The following is a 16715-nucleotide window of genomic DNA, read 5'->3' on the forward strand; positions in this document are numbered from 1 at the left end:
TTGTTGACTAAGCATGTTTTGTGAAATAGATTATTCAGAGCAGAACTAAATAAAAAAATGACCACAAGTTCACTCTAATGTCATTTAAATGATTAATATTTTGCAGATTCAGCAAGGGGGTGTAATCTTACGACCTCACCTAGAACTGTGAATTAGTTCGACATATAAGACGTGCAACATTTCTAATGTTTATACAATGTATTCACAAATAGCCAATAATTTAAAAGAAGTAATGAATAAATGTTTAAAGATGGAACATTGTTTTCCATCCAGCAACTCATACTCCCATGTGCAATTTAATAGAGATGCTTTTCTGGCCAGGAAACAGAACCTAAGAGTAATTGTGCTTAACTAAGTATAATAGCCCTTATAAATGTATTCCAGCAGTAGCAGTTTAATGCTAGCACCGAGGACATTTGTGCACTACATTATTGAGCAGGATTACTGCTTAGGGAGAAAATGGTCTGCCTGCTTTTCTTGCCTCTAGTTTATGTTTTGATAGTCTGACATCTTATCCCTGAAGGAATGAGCTGGAAAATGGAACAGGATATGAGATCATGCTGATCTGTTATGATCCTTCTCATGGTCACATGCATTACATGGGAAATAATTCCTGACCAATATAGTCTGTGTAACTAATTACACAGACTATTGTATTATCTTTATATACATCAGCTACACATTACAGAATATACTCCAGGACTCGTTCCTTGTCACGCTCACTATACATATAAGAAATAGTCAAGTCACCTCAAGTCAAGTCACCTTTATTGTCACATCACCACAGCACGTGTGCCATGGTGAGTAAAATTCTTGGGAGCGGGCTCCAGAAATTGCAGAACCATTTGCATACAGTAGTTAAGAAACAGAAATTAAAAACAATTTACATACAGGTGAAATGTGCAAAGTGCTCATACATAGTCAGTACACACAGTATACTACTAGACATATTTACAATGCACTACACATTATATACAGTATGTACTGTTTTATATATATATATATATATATATATATATATATATATATACACACACACACACACATTTTATATATATATAGATATAGATATATACACACATATATATCTATATATATATATAGATAGATAGATAGATAGATAGATAGATAGATAGATAGATAATGTGTGTGTATAAGTATACATATTATATATATGTAATATTTTAAGGTGCAACAGACTTTACAGATACAGAATATTTTGTGGTACAGATTATTGTCAGATAGATTATTATATTAAATTAAATGCAGTGTGTGTGTATAGTCCAGTGTTGAACTGTTGAAGTTAGTGTGCAGTGTGTAGCATACCATGTTATGGAAGTATGCTGTAGGCTGTGTTAGTTATGGCTGTTAATTAGTCTGATAGCCTGAGGGAAAAAGCTATCCCTCAGTCGACTGGTGTGCGATCGGATGCTGCAGAGACGTCTTCCTGAGGGGAGCAGAGAGACCAGTCTGTGGGATGGGTGGCTGGAGTCATTAGTGATTCTCCGAGCTTTTCTTATACACTGTGTAGATATACTGGAGGGAGGGAAGCTCATCTCCAACAATGTGGCTGGCAGTTCGCAGGACCATTTTCAGGGCTTTGCGGTTGCCACCGGTGCTGTTTCCAAACCAGGCAGTGATGCAGCCCATCAGGATGCTCTCTATAGTGCCGGTGTAGAATGTTCTGAGGATGCTGGGGCTCTGGGAGAGGTGGTTCTCCTGACACCATTTAGTCAGGGTGCTCACCTCTTCTCTGTAGGCCATCTCATCGTTGATCCGGTGATCAGGCCTATCACCATTGTATCATCAGCGAATGTGACGATGACGTTGGAGCTGTGTGTGGCTGTACTGTCGTGTGTGTACAGGGAGTACAGGAGTGGGCTGAGGACACAGCCCTGAGGAGCACCGATGTTGAGGATCAGCAGGGGTGAAGTATTGCTGCCCATTCTTACCACCTGACTTCTGCCTGTCAGGAAGTCCAGAATCCAGTTGCACAGAGAACTGTTTAGTCCCAGAGTCTGAAGCTTCGCAACAAGTGTGGCAGGCACTATTGTGTTAAATGCTGAGCTGTAGGCCGCAAACAGCATTCTCACATGGGTGTTCTTATTTTCCAGGTGGGAGAGAGCAGCGTGTAGAAAACAATAGAAGGATTGGCTGAAACCCCCTGTAGTAAAAATTATTTGGGGACAGGCTGCTTCTTAATGTTCATTTATCTTGATTAATTATAATAACGCTAACAATGATCATTCATAAGCATTACCCTAAAATATCATTGGAATCATGCTTAATTGTGCCAGCATGAATTTAGCAACAAGCCCACTCAATGAAGTCAGACTCCATGAAAGACCAGGAAAGCATTTTTGATCAGAGTAAGAAGCAAAAAGGAGTTTGTGTTTTCAATTTTCTTTTATTTAGACAATCCAAATAAAAGGCACATAAAACATTGTTTACAATAACTGTTCGTGACATACATACATTTAAAAAATGTAGGAATGCTTCACTTTTCTGCTAACCAAAAAATTTCCTAGTCTTCATATATACAAAATTATCAATGTTAATGTTCTAATACAAAAGGTTTTATAAAAAGGTTATTTAATTTTTTTCCTTGCACTTGTCTACCATACCTACAACATCCTCTGAGCTAACCGTTTTGTACAAAGATATACATTCACTGGCATTCACACAGTTCTGCCAATTCATCAAAGCAAATTTGCAAAATGTCAGAACTACTGTTTTAGTCTCCAATGTAAAACTTAAAATCTCTCCCACCCATCACTAATAATCAAACATTTCTTTAAAAAGATACTGTTGGTGCATAAGGCAAAAAAATAAGAAAAAACAATACTTCCCGGAAACAAAAGCTAATGACAGTCATAATTCCTTATAACGTGATAATCTCCAAAGCAAAATGCATGTAAAATCTTCACAGAGATTTGGTAAACAGGACAGTCATGTTCCTATGTGGCATTTTCAGACCAGGCACAGAAGTGATGCCACTTGAGGGCCATCCATTTATCACAAGCAAGATCACAAACTTCAAAAGTTCTGTAATGCTTTGTACCAGTCACATCAGTTACATCAGTTCCATTCTTCAAATTCCAGTTCTCAAAGTTTAGGGAAAAGATGACACTCCTGTTAAAAAAGGCAACATTCTCTGAAAGACATCAATACATGATGAGAACTGCTTCAGATGCCTAGGATTTAGCTGTAAGGTTCATGAAATGCATGTAAAGTCACAAGTTGGAAGAGAGAAAAAAAAGGGGTGGGGGGCAATAATTCAGGGGAAAAAGTGAACAATTAATTGCTTTTAGGCTTTGCTTACCTCACAGTCCAGATCTGTTTTTCCTCCAATATCCATTATATGCCTGATCAGCAAAGAATCACATTTAACAACAATTGCTGCTTACTGAATTCATTTCCCATGTCATGTTGGGTCAAATAAAAAAGAAAGCATGTTTAAGCATTAGCACAGCTGTCTACACAGTGCCTGGCATGAGCACATTCTACTGATTTTCTTACACGTCCTGACTGAGTAAATTCTCATGAGGTGGAACTATACAGAAATATGTGAAACTTAATAGATATTGAAGGTAAATGCATGTTGATCAGAAACGAACAGAATGGATTAGCAGTGCAACCTCAATATTGCTTTTGCCATCCAAAATGGATGAAACACTTTGCTCTTGTTCATTGCTAGCTATGTACAGTCATTTGGGACACAGAAAAGTGTCATTGATAAAAACCATCCAACAAACCCTGATCATCAGATGGCAGTTTTGGTTGAACTGTAATCAAGGGAAAAAATTAACAGAAAATAAAATTTCTAAATATAATAAATGAAACAAAATGCATCTTCCACCCAGGTACAGCAACAATGATAAAATGGTTTAGTGTATTAAAGAGGTGAAAAATTAAGAAAAGTGTTAAGCATGATTTTACCAACATGAGTGTCAAATTAGTGGGACTCCCTCAGTAAAGACCCAGAGAAGAGGTCCATACGAGTACAACCCTCAATCTTAAATGAAGAAGAATAAAGAGCTCTTATTGACAAAACACTCTTTAAAGATCTTGTGAACTCTTTTCTGTGAATGGGGCTACCAGTCCGGCAGAAATCTACACCGACTCAACCCCACAAACTTAAAAACATTTCCCATAATACTGCCATTAAAATATCACCAATCAGATATGTTTTCAGTGCAAGACTTGTATAAAATTTCATGTCCAACACTCAATAAACAGAAATATGTCCCAGCTATTCAAAACAATAGTCCATAATCTTTCTTTCACCAGGAATGATCAACTCCAGAAAATATTTTAAAACTAGAATAATAGCTACAGTTTTAAGTGGCTTACAATGAATGCAAATCCAGAACAGCCTCTTACTTAGATAGAATTAAAAATAATTCTCTCCCACAAATGGAAGCTCCTGTCCCTTTTGTAGTACATAACAAAATGCAATAAACTAAAGAATACTGATCAGCAAGCTAAAAATAACAAAAAATAAAGTCATCACAGTTCAAAAAACTGTCATGCACACTCTGATGAAGCACTTTGCTCCTCTCCAAATGGATATTGGCTGAGATCTTCTGGCACTAACGAAGCGAAATCACCAAAATACAGCATGCCAGCCTCCATTACTACTTTTCCCACCTTGTCCTTAAGCTATTTTACTAAACTCTATACATTTCTTTTGCTTAGCCAACAGCCAAAAATAAGGATAAACAGAGCACCACTTAAAACCAACTAGATCTTTGTCATTTCATGCTACTGTTTATCCACACTAAGCTTGGAACTTCTACCATATGCCCCTGCTTGCCCTTTCTTCACAGCACACTACTAATGGAAGACCAGAAGAGGATTTAAAATAAGACACAATGGGTTGGATGAGTAATCAGGAGCAAGTTCTTTTCTACCAGGGTGGCGAGGAAGGCAGAACCTGTGAGAGGAATTGCATGCTTTCCATGGGCCTCATGGCGATGTTGAGAGGGCCGGTGATGTTCATGGACATAGGGGTGCTGATGGCCACCGGGTGGGCGATGTTCATGCCGGTTGCTGTGGCAGGGATGTTCACCGAGGCAATATTGACTGGTGCAGTGATGGTCACTGGGTGCTGGAGACTCACTGGTGCTGTTATATTAACGGTGTTGGAGGAGATAGTGACAGGGTTGCTGATAGTTCCACGGTTCATGCTGGCAGTAGTAGCCGAGGCAGTGACTGGTGTAGCTGAGGCAGAGTTACATGTGTTGTTAGTGTCTGGAAGATAAAGGGAAAAAAACAAGAATGCATCATCTAAAGGATTAAAAAATAATCTGCACATTATGGCCAAGGAGTTGACACCTGACCCTCACACCCATATGGACCCCAAACCTTCAAAAGCACACAACTGTATACAATGACTTTGTACATCACTGCAGTTTCCCGTTACAAGAATTAAGAAGCCCAAATCTATCCCAGCTTGACAATGCCCCTGTGCAAAAACTGAGATCTATGAAGACATAGTTTGCCAAGACATGGTCATCATCTTTTTATATGATGACACTATTTATATCTAATAATAATCTAGAATTTCTCTAATAATAATCTAGAATAATAATCTGGAATTTTTTATTCTGTCAAGTCTTTTACTTTTATTATTCGTTATTTCCTTTATCATTAATTATGTTTACCTTCTGCTCTATGTTGATGTTCTGTAAAGCTGCTTTGAGACAATGTCTATTGTAAAAAGCACTATACAAATAAACTTGAATTGAATTGAAACTTGAATCTTTGAGATGAAGTGGAATGCTGACTGCTGACTGTGCCACAGACCGCCACACCTGACATCAAAGCCTGGTCTCACTAATGTTCTTATGGCTGAATGGGCAAATCCCCAGAGTCATACTTCATTATATAGTTGAAAGCCTACTAGAACATCACAGGGAGAAATAAATTGGGAACAGGATGGTTAAAAGCACCTATGGGTGTAATGGTCAGATGTCCACAAACTTTTGGGCATACAGGGCATCTAGAATAACCATGTTTAATGGGTTGAAAAAAAATTTACCCACTAAAATTGGCCTGGGAACTCTTTTTATCTTTGCATGAATATGAATGGATGAATTACAAATTAGATATGCCCTCTACCATATCAAATTGCAAGATGACTAACACTAGCTTGCAGCTCTGACAGGTAGACACAAGCAGATCTACAGTATCAGAGTCGTATGATTATATTCCTCAATAACTTATTTGACAATACTTACCAAAGCAGTCTGTCAATAGCAATTATACACTTGTTAGAATATAGGTTCTATGGGATTTGTCATCTGGGACAAATTTGCATTTTTGGGGCAACATGAACTTGACTTGCAACAACTTGACTCTTGGATTAAAATCCTTAAGGGAAATTAAAATCAAATGTCAGAGACAATGGATGTTTAAACTCATTTTAAAAAAGTGCTGAAACATCAAATATAAACAACTACTAAAATCAACAATTTATTGAACAATAAAATGTAAAAATATGGTTAAAAAAAACTTTGAAAGTGACTATTAGCAGTGAATGGGCATGACAGTTAGCAATCTACAGGTTGGGGCAATAGAAGCAGATCCCTACAGCAGACAGCAGAAGCGATTTGCTTGATGGCTTGAGGAAGTGACATCACCATGGCAGAGGGAGATGCCCACCTGAGTGTGTGCCATCCTGGTTTGGTGTAGTCGAGGTGAGCGGAGGCCAGGAGGAAGTGGTAGAGGAGGAGGTGGAGGAGGAGTGAGGGGCGAGGGCTGGCGTACCTTTGTTACAGGGCGAGGTGAAGCCGGCTTGGCTGTGTGTCTTCAGGTGGCTGGTGATGTAGGCAGCACTCAGCATCTTTCCGCATATGTTACAGGTGACTTTACCCTCGTGCCGTATCATGTGGGAACGCAAACGGTCTTTGGTGGCAAAAGCAGATGTGCAGGCCTGACGCACACATTGATTGACAGACAGATCAGAGATCATTAGTTTTTCCCTGCATGCTGCACTGTTACTTCAACCATTAAACCATTTTGGAGTGAATTTCCTGGGCATGGAATGGCATCAAAATGTCACTCACAAATATACATTTTAATGCAACAATTATCACAAATTATGCAAAGATTTCTACGAACTGAGGCTTCCTGCAAACATACCCAATAAAACCAATACCAGCGCCTGTTTTAGTACGACAGAGTGGCTTCTTACCGTTACTTGGCATTTAAAAGGCCGCTCTGTAGAGTGGACGTGTTTAACATGACAGCTGAGATGATCTGGTCTATAGAATGGAAAAATAAAAAAGAACAACAAGTTTATTAAATCTTCTATTACACCAACTCTGAGGGATTAACACAAAATTAAAGAAGTAATATTGTAAGGCTAATTCAAAGTGAAAAATGCTTTAGGGTTACTATACAGCAGAGTCACGATATAAAACAACTATTGCTAAAAGCAAATATGACAGAGAAGCATTATTATTCTTGGCATTTTCACAAGGTACCAAAAATAAATCTAATCAATTCTATTATGACTCCCAGAAACCTTTAAGGGAAACAAAGCCACAGCAAACATGCCAGCATTATTCTCTAAATATATGTATAGCTCATGCAAAATAATGATATATATAGTCCTGGACAAGATCTATAAATGCTATGAAACTATTTCTTGTTTAAATCGATAAGAATAAGCAATAGAATAGAAGAAATACTACATTCACTTTAATTTAGTTCTACCTTGGTTAGTTTTATATAAATTATTAGCTTGTGAAAATGGTGTGCCAAGCAGGTGCCAGGGCAAAAACAGAAGCATGTTTGATTACACTCAATAGCCATTTTTCTATGATGCTCATAGTTTTTTTTTTCTATTTTGCTTTCTAGATGATTTTATTTTAAATAAACATCATTATTTGGCATATGTTATGGTGCAGTGAAACTCTTTCTTCACAAATTCCAAACATCAAGAACTGAGAATACTTGTTTCATGGTGTGTTGAGTGCTGGAAATGCTCAAAAGTGGTGTGTTCAAGGACCTGTTAGGAAACAAAATCTCAGGACCCACCTGGAGAAGCCTTTGCCACAGACGGAGCAGATGTAGGGCTTGTGCACACCACCGTCATGAGAGCGCACATGATAGGTCATGCGGTCCTTCCTCTTAAAACGCTGGTGGCAGATGGGACACTCGAATGGCTTCTCGTCTGAGTGTGACAGCTTGTGCCGATTCAGGTGGTAGACGTCCCGGAAGGCTTTACCACACATCTCACAGCCATGGTTCTTCTTCACTGGTTTTGGTGGCTTTTTGGGTACACTGGGCTGCTGCTGCGACAGAGTGGCCATTGTGCCCACTGCCACTGAATTGGTTCCTGTTGTCAGGATACCTGCAGCAGAGACATAGGTGGGGTTGCCGTTGCTATCCCGCTGTGGCACAGTGGAGATCATGGGCACCATGGTGGGTGCTGCTGGTGTCTTCTTTGGCCGGGACACCATCTTGATGCCCGTGTGGCAAGACTCGTGCCGCCGTAGATGGTAGCTGTCTCTGAAGGACTTGCTGCAGTAACCACAGATGAAGGGTGTTTTTGACTTGGGTTCCTTCTTAACCACCACAGGACCTCCCCCACCTCCCCCTCCACCACCCCCTCCTCCTCCACCTGTTCCACCTGCCATGGTGTCCTTGAGGAGCTCGGCTGCACTGACTGGAGGCTTCTGCTCCAATGGGATGGGGAGCACAGGCTTTTGGTCTTGGGGCTCTGTTCCAGCATTGAGCAGAGGCAGCAGACTGTTCTGACCAACCTGGTGCTGGTGGTGGAGGGTGTCATTTGTCTGCTCCATGGAAAGAAAAATGTATAAAAATCTCTTCACAAAATATATTTTATACACCGATTTTAAAACCAGCATGCGTTTCAATCTTAAACATACAAATTCAAATACATTTTTATTCCTAGTCACATTCATCAACTATGAATTATCATCTGTTAATCTCATAAGCAGTACTCTGAATATGTAGACTTTTGAAACTTCTGACAACATTAACCACATTATTTCATTACCTTCATTTACACAAATTTCCTAAGAATCTCACAGTGTTCAATTCAACCATATGTAGTCATGTGACGCATATTTTATAAAATTTAAATCTTTGTATACATTTTTAGAATTAAACTCTTATCCTTATTATAATGCCTCTTTCTGTGCATGGAAGCTGCACTGAGCTCTGAACTGGCCAGTTAAATTTGTAGCAGTGTAGTTTGCTATAAAACAGTGTTCTAGTAATGTAGCACACAAGCCAAGAGTAGAATGACGGTGGTAAATCTTTATCTGAAATAGCACATGACTCATTTCAAGAGCATCTGTGTTACACGGAAAAACAAGCAGCCAAGACTGAGACCCAGGAAGTTTCAGAACTTGGATATGCGCATGTGAAAGAGAGATAATCTGACAGATGTAGATATTATGTAAACAGACGGTCAAGATCAAGATCTATCTCTCTTTAATTATTTTGTATTTATTCTTTTATAATCTGGCTTCCATGTAGGCTTATGAATAATTGTTTTCTGAAAATGTATAAACCCAGTTTAGTGAAAATCAAATTAAACTTGATAAACATCAAATAACTGATTAATATGCACATAGCTATAAAAAGTGGAGGTCCCATCTCTGCAGAGAGACAGACAGACAAACTAAAAATTTTCATTTTTGAGTATTCTAATGAGGAATTAGTGAAATGTTCAAATCACCCAGAACAAACAGTTATACCCCTCCATGAAGTAGATCAAATCACCAGTGAGCACAGCAGGGCATTCACAGGTTTGATGCAGACACCATAGAGTCTCTGGTAGCTCAGCATAAAGAGACACACAGCATGTTGCAATGATGACACCTAAATCTTTTACATGTAAAGTGATCTCAGGCTTGAAAAGTCATGAAAGTCATTCCACATGTGACTGGAGGCACAACCTGTTCTGGCTCGGTGAGACACACCAAAACTGCCAGGTCTGTGTGTTAAAGACTCAGCCACTAAACCCCACTATGAAAAATGACGACTAAATCAAGAAAAATTAGCTTATACATCACAAAATAGTAGTATGGACAAAACTGTTCAATACATCTCAAAAACAGGTCTGAAGAAGAAGAAGAAATAGTAGACAGCAAGTGTGTGAACCTGTTAGACAAAGAATGTTTAACAGAAAAAAATAACACTTTAAAACATTATGTACTACAAGCAATCCAGGTAAATGATGCAATCCCAATGATGCAAAAATATGATGTGTTGCAATTAAGCAACCTTTAATTGCAGACTGAAGTGAACAGAAAGATTACAGAGAGCTCAGCAAGCTTCGACACAGAACCGAAAGACTACACTATCATTACACCTTGTCCATTCTGCAACTCCCCGCATTGATAGTAAGAGGGAGATTCAAGAACATCAAGAGCAACCTGAACCATAAGAAACAGTAAAGATTTAGCAGCATGTATTAGTGTATATCATACGACAATGCATTTCAGGTTCAACTACAGTATAGCAGTAAGATGCTGACTTTCAAAAAGATTTATTCCAAAATCAAACAAATAAATAAAACCCAGATTGATCTGTCTAAGGCTGGGTTTTATGCTCTAAAATTCAAACTAAATTCTACTATGAAGTCTGACCTTTAGCAGCAATAATAATGCAGAACAGTGCAGCAAGGAAACAAATGTTCCTGGCTAAGCTTTCGGTTAGTTTCTAAATACACCAAGTTCAAGTTTGCCACTACTTAGTCTGGGACCCACATTAAAAAGCTAGTAATTTTTTATTGTGAATTTTTACTTAATACGTATTCCCCTGCCGGTTTCTTTACATTCATCCATTACATAGAACAGAGACAGAATTTGTATTATTGTAGGAACTGAATTCAAACTAAGTTTTTTTTTTTTGGTCTGCTACAGACGGATTAAGCGATGCCTGTTGGGAGCTAGACAATGCCACGCTTATGAATAACCTCAGACGCCTTGCGAACAATGCCGAGTAACGCGCTACACTGCTGTCTCATTAGATGCTGAATCACAAGGAGGGATTCAAGCAGAACAATTCCTTTCAGCTTTTTCTCCGAGGGAAAATATCACTGACGCTTCAATGATATTCTTTTTTCCTTTTATAATAGTTTTCTATTATAACAAAACAACACATTATTATAAGTTGAGCAACATGTTTATGAATATTAAATGGATTTTGTCATTTTGTAATGTGGGTAGTAATTAAGTGTGTACATGGTTCATATTAACCGCTTAGAACAAGCGAAAAAGTTAATCTAAGATTTACAGTGTCAGGAAGTCAGTTAAGTTTTACCTCTAATCTCACTCTTCAGTGATCAAACAGTGCCATGGGTGCTGAATTTCACACAGTTATCTAGGTTTGTCAATGAACGTCTTGCATGTTAAATACAAAGATACAGAGATATATAGATTTGAGATTTTTTTCCCCACTCATTTTTATGCTACCAAATACATTCAAGACCTCAGGAACAGGTCTATGCTATTCTTTTCCTATAACGCTCACTGACTGGAGTTGTAAAGGGACAGAAAACACTTCAAGATCTCATTAACTCTCTTGGCCTTCCTTTGTTGTGCAGCTTTTCTCTTTTTCCATTTGCCTGTTGGCAAAACAGGGTAAGGTAATGTGTCAAATTAACCGGAAGACAAAAATACATCCTATCTACAAAGTATTCATCTTAATATGAAGATGAAAAGAAACATTAAGGAACGACAATCCTCTTCTATACAATCTAAACCGTTCTGCAGCAGGTATCCCGAAGGTAAAAGGGAATGACGTGGGTCTCTTGCATGAATTAACTTGGCACAGTCTATTACAGGAACACACTGAGTTGTACAATTGTAGTGTGAGATGCAGTGTGGCGCTCATGTCCAAATTTTGAAGCAGCAAATACATTTTATGAACATGAATTCATTCATAGCTTTGAACTCATTCACAGATTTTTAGTGGGCTGAGTGTGTTTTCCTGTATGTTGCATGTAAATATGTAGTCTAATGCATGCAGAATGCGGCAGCACGCGCGCGCGCGCACGCACACACACACACACACACACTCTCTCTCTCTCTGAACATAGCTGAGATTCCAACTGCAGCCCGCCGATGCTGCTTTTTTCAAAGTAAGAGTTTGAGAAGAAGCTAAGAGAAAACACCCAGCTTTAATCTCAGACCCGTTTACGGTCTGTAACAGTGTTTTATTTGGGGTTAAACACCTACAGACTCTATGGCTCTCTATGTTTGCAGAGGTTATTTCAGTGTCTCGCGCTCAACGCAGCGTGTAACACAAGCTAACGTCGTGCTAACGAAAAGTTGTTTGCTTCAACATATTCACACTAAAGCACCTATAAGGTCACCAAACCGACATAAAAAACTAGGTTTAATCTTCCCTGTGAGGGTTTTCTTCATTTTATTTTAAATTGGCAGTTTATGACCGCGTTCTACAAACACCATGTAGCTACAAAATCAATGAAGGCATCGTTTATTTTTAAAAAGTGTCCGACATGCTAACAGGCAAAAAAAGTCAATAGCTCCAGTAAACTAGCCATAGCACAAAAAAAAAACAAGCACAACATTAGGAATGAAAAGCCATGAGGATCACCATAAGTGTCTAAAATATCCCCCACACTCCACAGCTGGAAGTCTGGAGCTCATGTAGCATGTTAGCTAAACTCGCTAGCTTGCTAATGCAGTTAGCTGGCACGCTAGCAACACCAGTTAGCTACCATTGTTTTTGTTTGGACAGATTGAGCTAAATAAAAATGATGTTTTTCTAGACATAAAATATCTTCGGAATAAACTGACTTGGAGCTTGAAGGCGTTTTCGAGACGCTCGAATTTGTTGAAAATGCTTCTCTTACCTGAAATAAAAATGAGCTCCAGCTCGGCTCCATTGCAACACTTAGCTAAAAATCTGCAGGAAACCTACAAGAAATCTACAACAAAGCAGCTAAACATGGCAGCTGCTCCAACTTCCTGTAACCCTGCGGGCCAAACCATCGCCTGAGAAAAGCGCCGCTGCTGTTGGGATTGTCCACACACACACACAACACACACACAATACAACACAACATATTTACTTTATTTAATCTGGAGCACACAGATAAACAATGATTTCTGGAGGAAGGGGACGTTATTTTTTGGATTGCTTTATCAAAATAAACAGCAGCATATTATCATCTGTTTATTTAATTATCTAATTACAATGACTTCCTTTGTTTTGCTATGTACGGTTTCATTATATTTTTGTTTTTAAAATGTATTTATTCTATATCCTGTGCCTTCCATTAAACTTTTTTTTATCATTACATGTGTATTATTTGATTATAAAGCACCTTGAGCTACTACATATGTCAACAGTGTCTCTCTCACTCTCACTCACTCATTTTCTACCGCTTTTATCCGAACTACCTCGGGTCACGGGGAGCCTGTGCCTATCTCAGGCGTCATCGGGCATCAAGGCAGGATACACCCTGGACGGAGTGCCAACCCATCGCAGGGCACACACACACACACACACTCTCATTCACTCACGCATTCACACACTACGGACAATTTTTCCAGAGATGCCAATTAACCTACCATGCATGTCTTTGGACTGGGGGAGGAAACCGGAGTACCCGGAGGAAACCCCCGAGGCACGGGGAGAACATGCAAACTCCGCACACACAAGGCGGAGGCGAGAATCGAACCCCGACCCTGGAGGTGTGAGGCAAACGTGCTACCCACTAAGCCACCGTGCATCTGTATACTGTCTGTAGTGTGTGAATGTGTGTTTGGCTGTGGTCTGCAATGTGTTGGCAGCCCATCAAGTGTGTCTTCTGCCTTGAAAGAGAAAGTGACGTGACATACGGCTAAGTATGATGACCCATACTCAGAATTTGTTCTCTGCTTTTAACCCATCCAAAGTGCACACACAGCAGTGAACACACACCAGAGCAGTGGGCAGCCATTTATGCTGCGGCGCACGGGGAGCAGTTGGGGGGTTCGGTGCCTTGGTCGTGGCCGGCCCGAGACTCGAACCAAGTCAGACTCTCTACCCAGTCAGACTCTCTAACCATTAGGCCACGACTTCCCCCGACTCTCCACGACTTCCCCCGACTCTTGTGCCCTGGGATAAACCCCAGGTTCTTTGTGACCCTGTGTAGGATAAGTGGGATAGAAAATAAATGGATGGATGGATGGATGGATGGATGGAAGGAAAAACTAGTAACATTGAATGTGATGTGATGGGTATAACGCAGATTTCACCCATGTAAGCTAATTCTACATCACTACAAAAAACACTTTTCCCCTGAGCAGCAGTGTATATAGCAGGACTATGGTCATGTAGGAGTTAATATGTGACTAAGACACCTCTTTACCCTCTCACACATTGCAAAAGACCATTAGGTTTCAAAGAGGAGAAGTGAGAAGCCACTAGGACCGACCACATGTTTTGCTATTTACATGAAAATGGTGCAACCCATACTGATGAGCTGAGTTGTTGGTAAAATCTGAATAAAAGCATTTCTCTTGCTTTTTTTTTTTACAGGTTGGCTATGGAACTATTTCAGTTTTATAAATGATCAGGGTTGAATAACAAATATTTACACAAGAAACTGTAGAAAATAGATTACAATTTGATTCGTACACATTTAAGTGAGGTAGAAACGTTTCACAAATTAGCATTGTTTCCCATTCCAGCAAATTCATCTGAATGGTGTATTTAACTGTTCATGGACATCCAGAGATGTTGCCTCCTATTGTACCTTTAAATCTTTTCTGTGTTGTACATTGTCAGTCTTTGTCTAAATACAGTTCACTATATTGGGTGGAAGGCCTGAATACTTTTTGTCAGCCCATTCTTCCAGAGCTCACTCAGTGGAGTTCATTCCCTCTGACAGGCTTCTCTACAAATGTAGATATGCGTATGGACAGTATAAACTTTTGTGCATTTTCTCAGATCAATCCAACAAGGTGAGTGTCTTCCTTTTACTTAAATCTATATAAAATGCAGCTTTGTCACTTGACCTTTATTTCTAAAACTCAGTTTCTTTAACTCAAGTTACTATAGAAGTTGTTATATAGAACCACTGTATAAGAGTAGCTGACAGTGAACAAAGTTTTTTTTAAATGTAGTGCATCTGTAGCAAATTTGTGAAGTATACAGAGAACACTAAACACACTTACAATGGATGTCTCATCACTGTAGGTGCAAGTGATAGACATGTATTATGCAAAATATGTTTGTTTAAAAGTATTTGTAAATCATGATGGCCCAGAACTACAGCAGGTACAGTAGTGCTCCTTCCTCACAGAGAAATGATCACAACCACACCACACTGTAGAAATAAAGTGATTGTGCCAAAAACAATTAGAGAAATTAAGTCTGTAGTGTATTAAAAGTTTTGTTTCATTAATTAATCATTAATCTTGAGTCATTGCTATATCCTGCTATATCAGGACTTTATCACACTGGGCAAGGGATGGAGAGGTTACATTATGCATTGGACATTTTATAAATTTTCATCTAATGTTTTTATTTTCATTGATTAGACTTAAACCAACTGTTTTGTCCTCACAGTGTGAAGCATGGGAGACTGGTCAATTCTCGGGCGTTTCCTAGTGGAGGTTCAGAACCATTCCACAGTGATAGGCAAGATCTGGCTGACAGTGTTGCTGATCTTCCGAATCCTGCTGGTGACCCTTGTAGGAGATGCAGTGTACAGTGACGAGCAATCAAAGTTCATCTGTAACACACTCCAGCCAGGCTGCAACAATGTCTGCTATGACACTTTTGCACCAGTCTCACACCTGCGCTTCTGGGTCTTCCAAATTGTCCTGGTATCTACACCATCCATCTTCTATATCATTTATGCTCTTCACAAAATCACCAATGATGAGAAAGTTCGAACAGAGCAAGCCCAGGCTATGCTCCACTGCCCACATGTTGAGTATGTCGGGCAGTCAGGTGGAGAAAGTGATGTTTATTTGGGAGGAAAGCCATCAAATGGGCTAAAAGATGAGGAAAGTCCAAATAAGGAGGGTATGGAGCAGAGCCTCCTGCAGGGTGACTACAGAGAGGCTGGCAAGGACCCTACTGAATATTCAGGACAGATATTGTTGACATACATAGTCCATGTGGTTTTTCGATCCATTCTAGAGCTAATGTTCTTGGTGGGCCAATACTATATGTTCGGACTTAAGGTGCCATTTCTGTTTCGCTGCAAGGCCTATCCATGCCCAAGTCGAACCGACTGCTTTGTGTCACGTGCTACTGAGAAGACCATATTCCTAAACTTCATGTTTTGCATAAGTCTGGGCTGCTTTCTTCTCAACATTGCTGAACTTCACTATCTAGGCTGGGTTTATATCTTTCGCATATTATACAGAGCATGTATTCGGTGCTGGGATTCTAAAAGGAAACTACATATTGTCCACAGTCCTTTGCAGCTAAGGCTAAGGCATTCAATGCAAAGCAGGCTGGTCCTGCAGTCTTCTTCAGCCACAGTGTCTCGTGAGAAGACAGCCACTGCCATGCTGTCACATGGACCATCCATTGCTTTTGAGACAGACTCAACACTGGAGTGCACCTCAAAGAGAAACCCAGAAGAAAATAAATGCGCAGGAATAAAATTATTCAACATAGCAAAGTTGAGCAGTAAGAAGTCTTGGTTATGAGATGAGTGACTGTTACTCCCCTTTTTAAAGTAGAATAAAAATGCTTGA

The 16715-nt window shown here is 39.5% G+C and overlaps 2 protein-coding genes across 7 annotated transcripts; one reads left to right on the forward strand and one right to left on the reverse strand.

Moving 5' to 3' along the window:
- Positions 1-2391: 2391 nt before the first annotated feature.
- vezf1b (vascular endothelial zinc finger 1b) lies at positions 2392-13026 on the reverse strand. Of its 6 annotated transcripts, none has more exons than XR_003440652.2 (6): positions 12866-13025; positions 8047-8804; positions 7199-7268; positions 6667-6937; positions 3323-5253; positions 2392-3154 (listed from the first exon to the last, which is right to left on the reverse strand). XR_003440652.2 is itself a non-coding variant. In XM_047820324.1 (6 exons), the coding sequence occupies exons 1-6, from the start codon at positions 12896-12898 to the stop codon at positions 4910-4912; spliced, it is 1437 nt and encodes a 478-aa protein (XP_047676280.1). In that variant the 5' UTR covers positions 12899-13025; the 3' UTR covers positions 2392-4909. The 6 variants fall into 6 exon arrangements, 5 of the variants coding, with proteins under 5 accessions (XP_047676280.1, XP_047676279.1, XP_027002235.1 ...); XM_047820324.1 differs by having other exon boundaries at positions 2392-5253; positions 8047-8602; positions 8642-8804; XM_047820323.1 differs by having other exon boundaries at positions 2392-5253; positions 8047-8602; positions 8633-8804.
- A 2552-nt stretch (positions 13027-15578) lies between these two features.
- LOC113642787 (gap junction delta-2 protein) lies at positions 15579-16667 on the forward strand. The gene has a single exon (XM_047820326.1). The coding sequence runs from the start codon at positions 15579-15581 to the stop codon at positions 16665-16667; it is 1089 nt and encodes a 362-aa protein (XP_047676282.1).
- The last annotated feature ends 48 nt before the right edge of the window (positions 16668-16715 follow it).

The sequence above is a fragment of the Tachysurus fulvidraco genome, chromosome 11 (genome assembly GCF_022655615.1).
Source record: "Tachysurus fulvidraco isolate hzauxx_2018 chromosome 11, HZAU_PFXX_2.0, whole genome shotgun sequence".
NCBI lineage: Eukaryota > Metazoa > Chordata > Actinopteri > Siluriformes > Bagridae > Tachysurus > Tachysurus fulvidraco.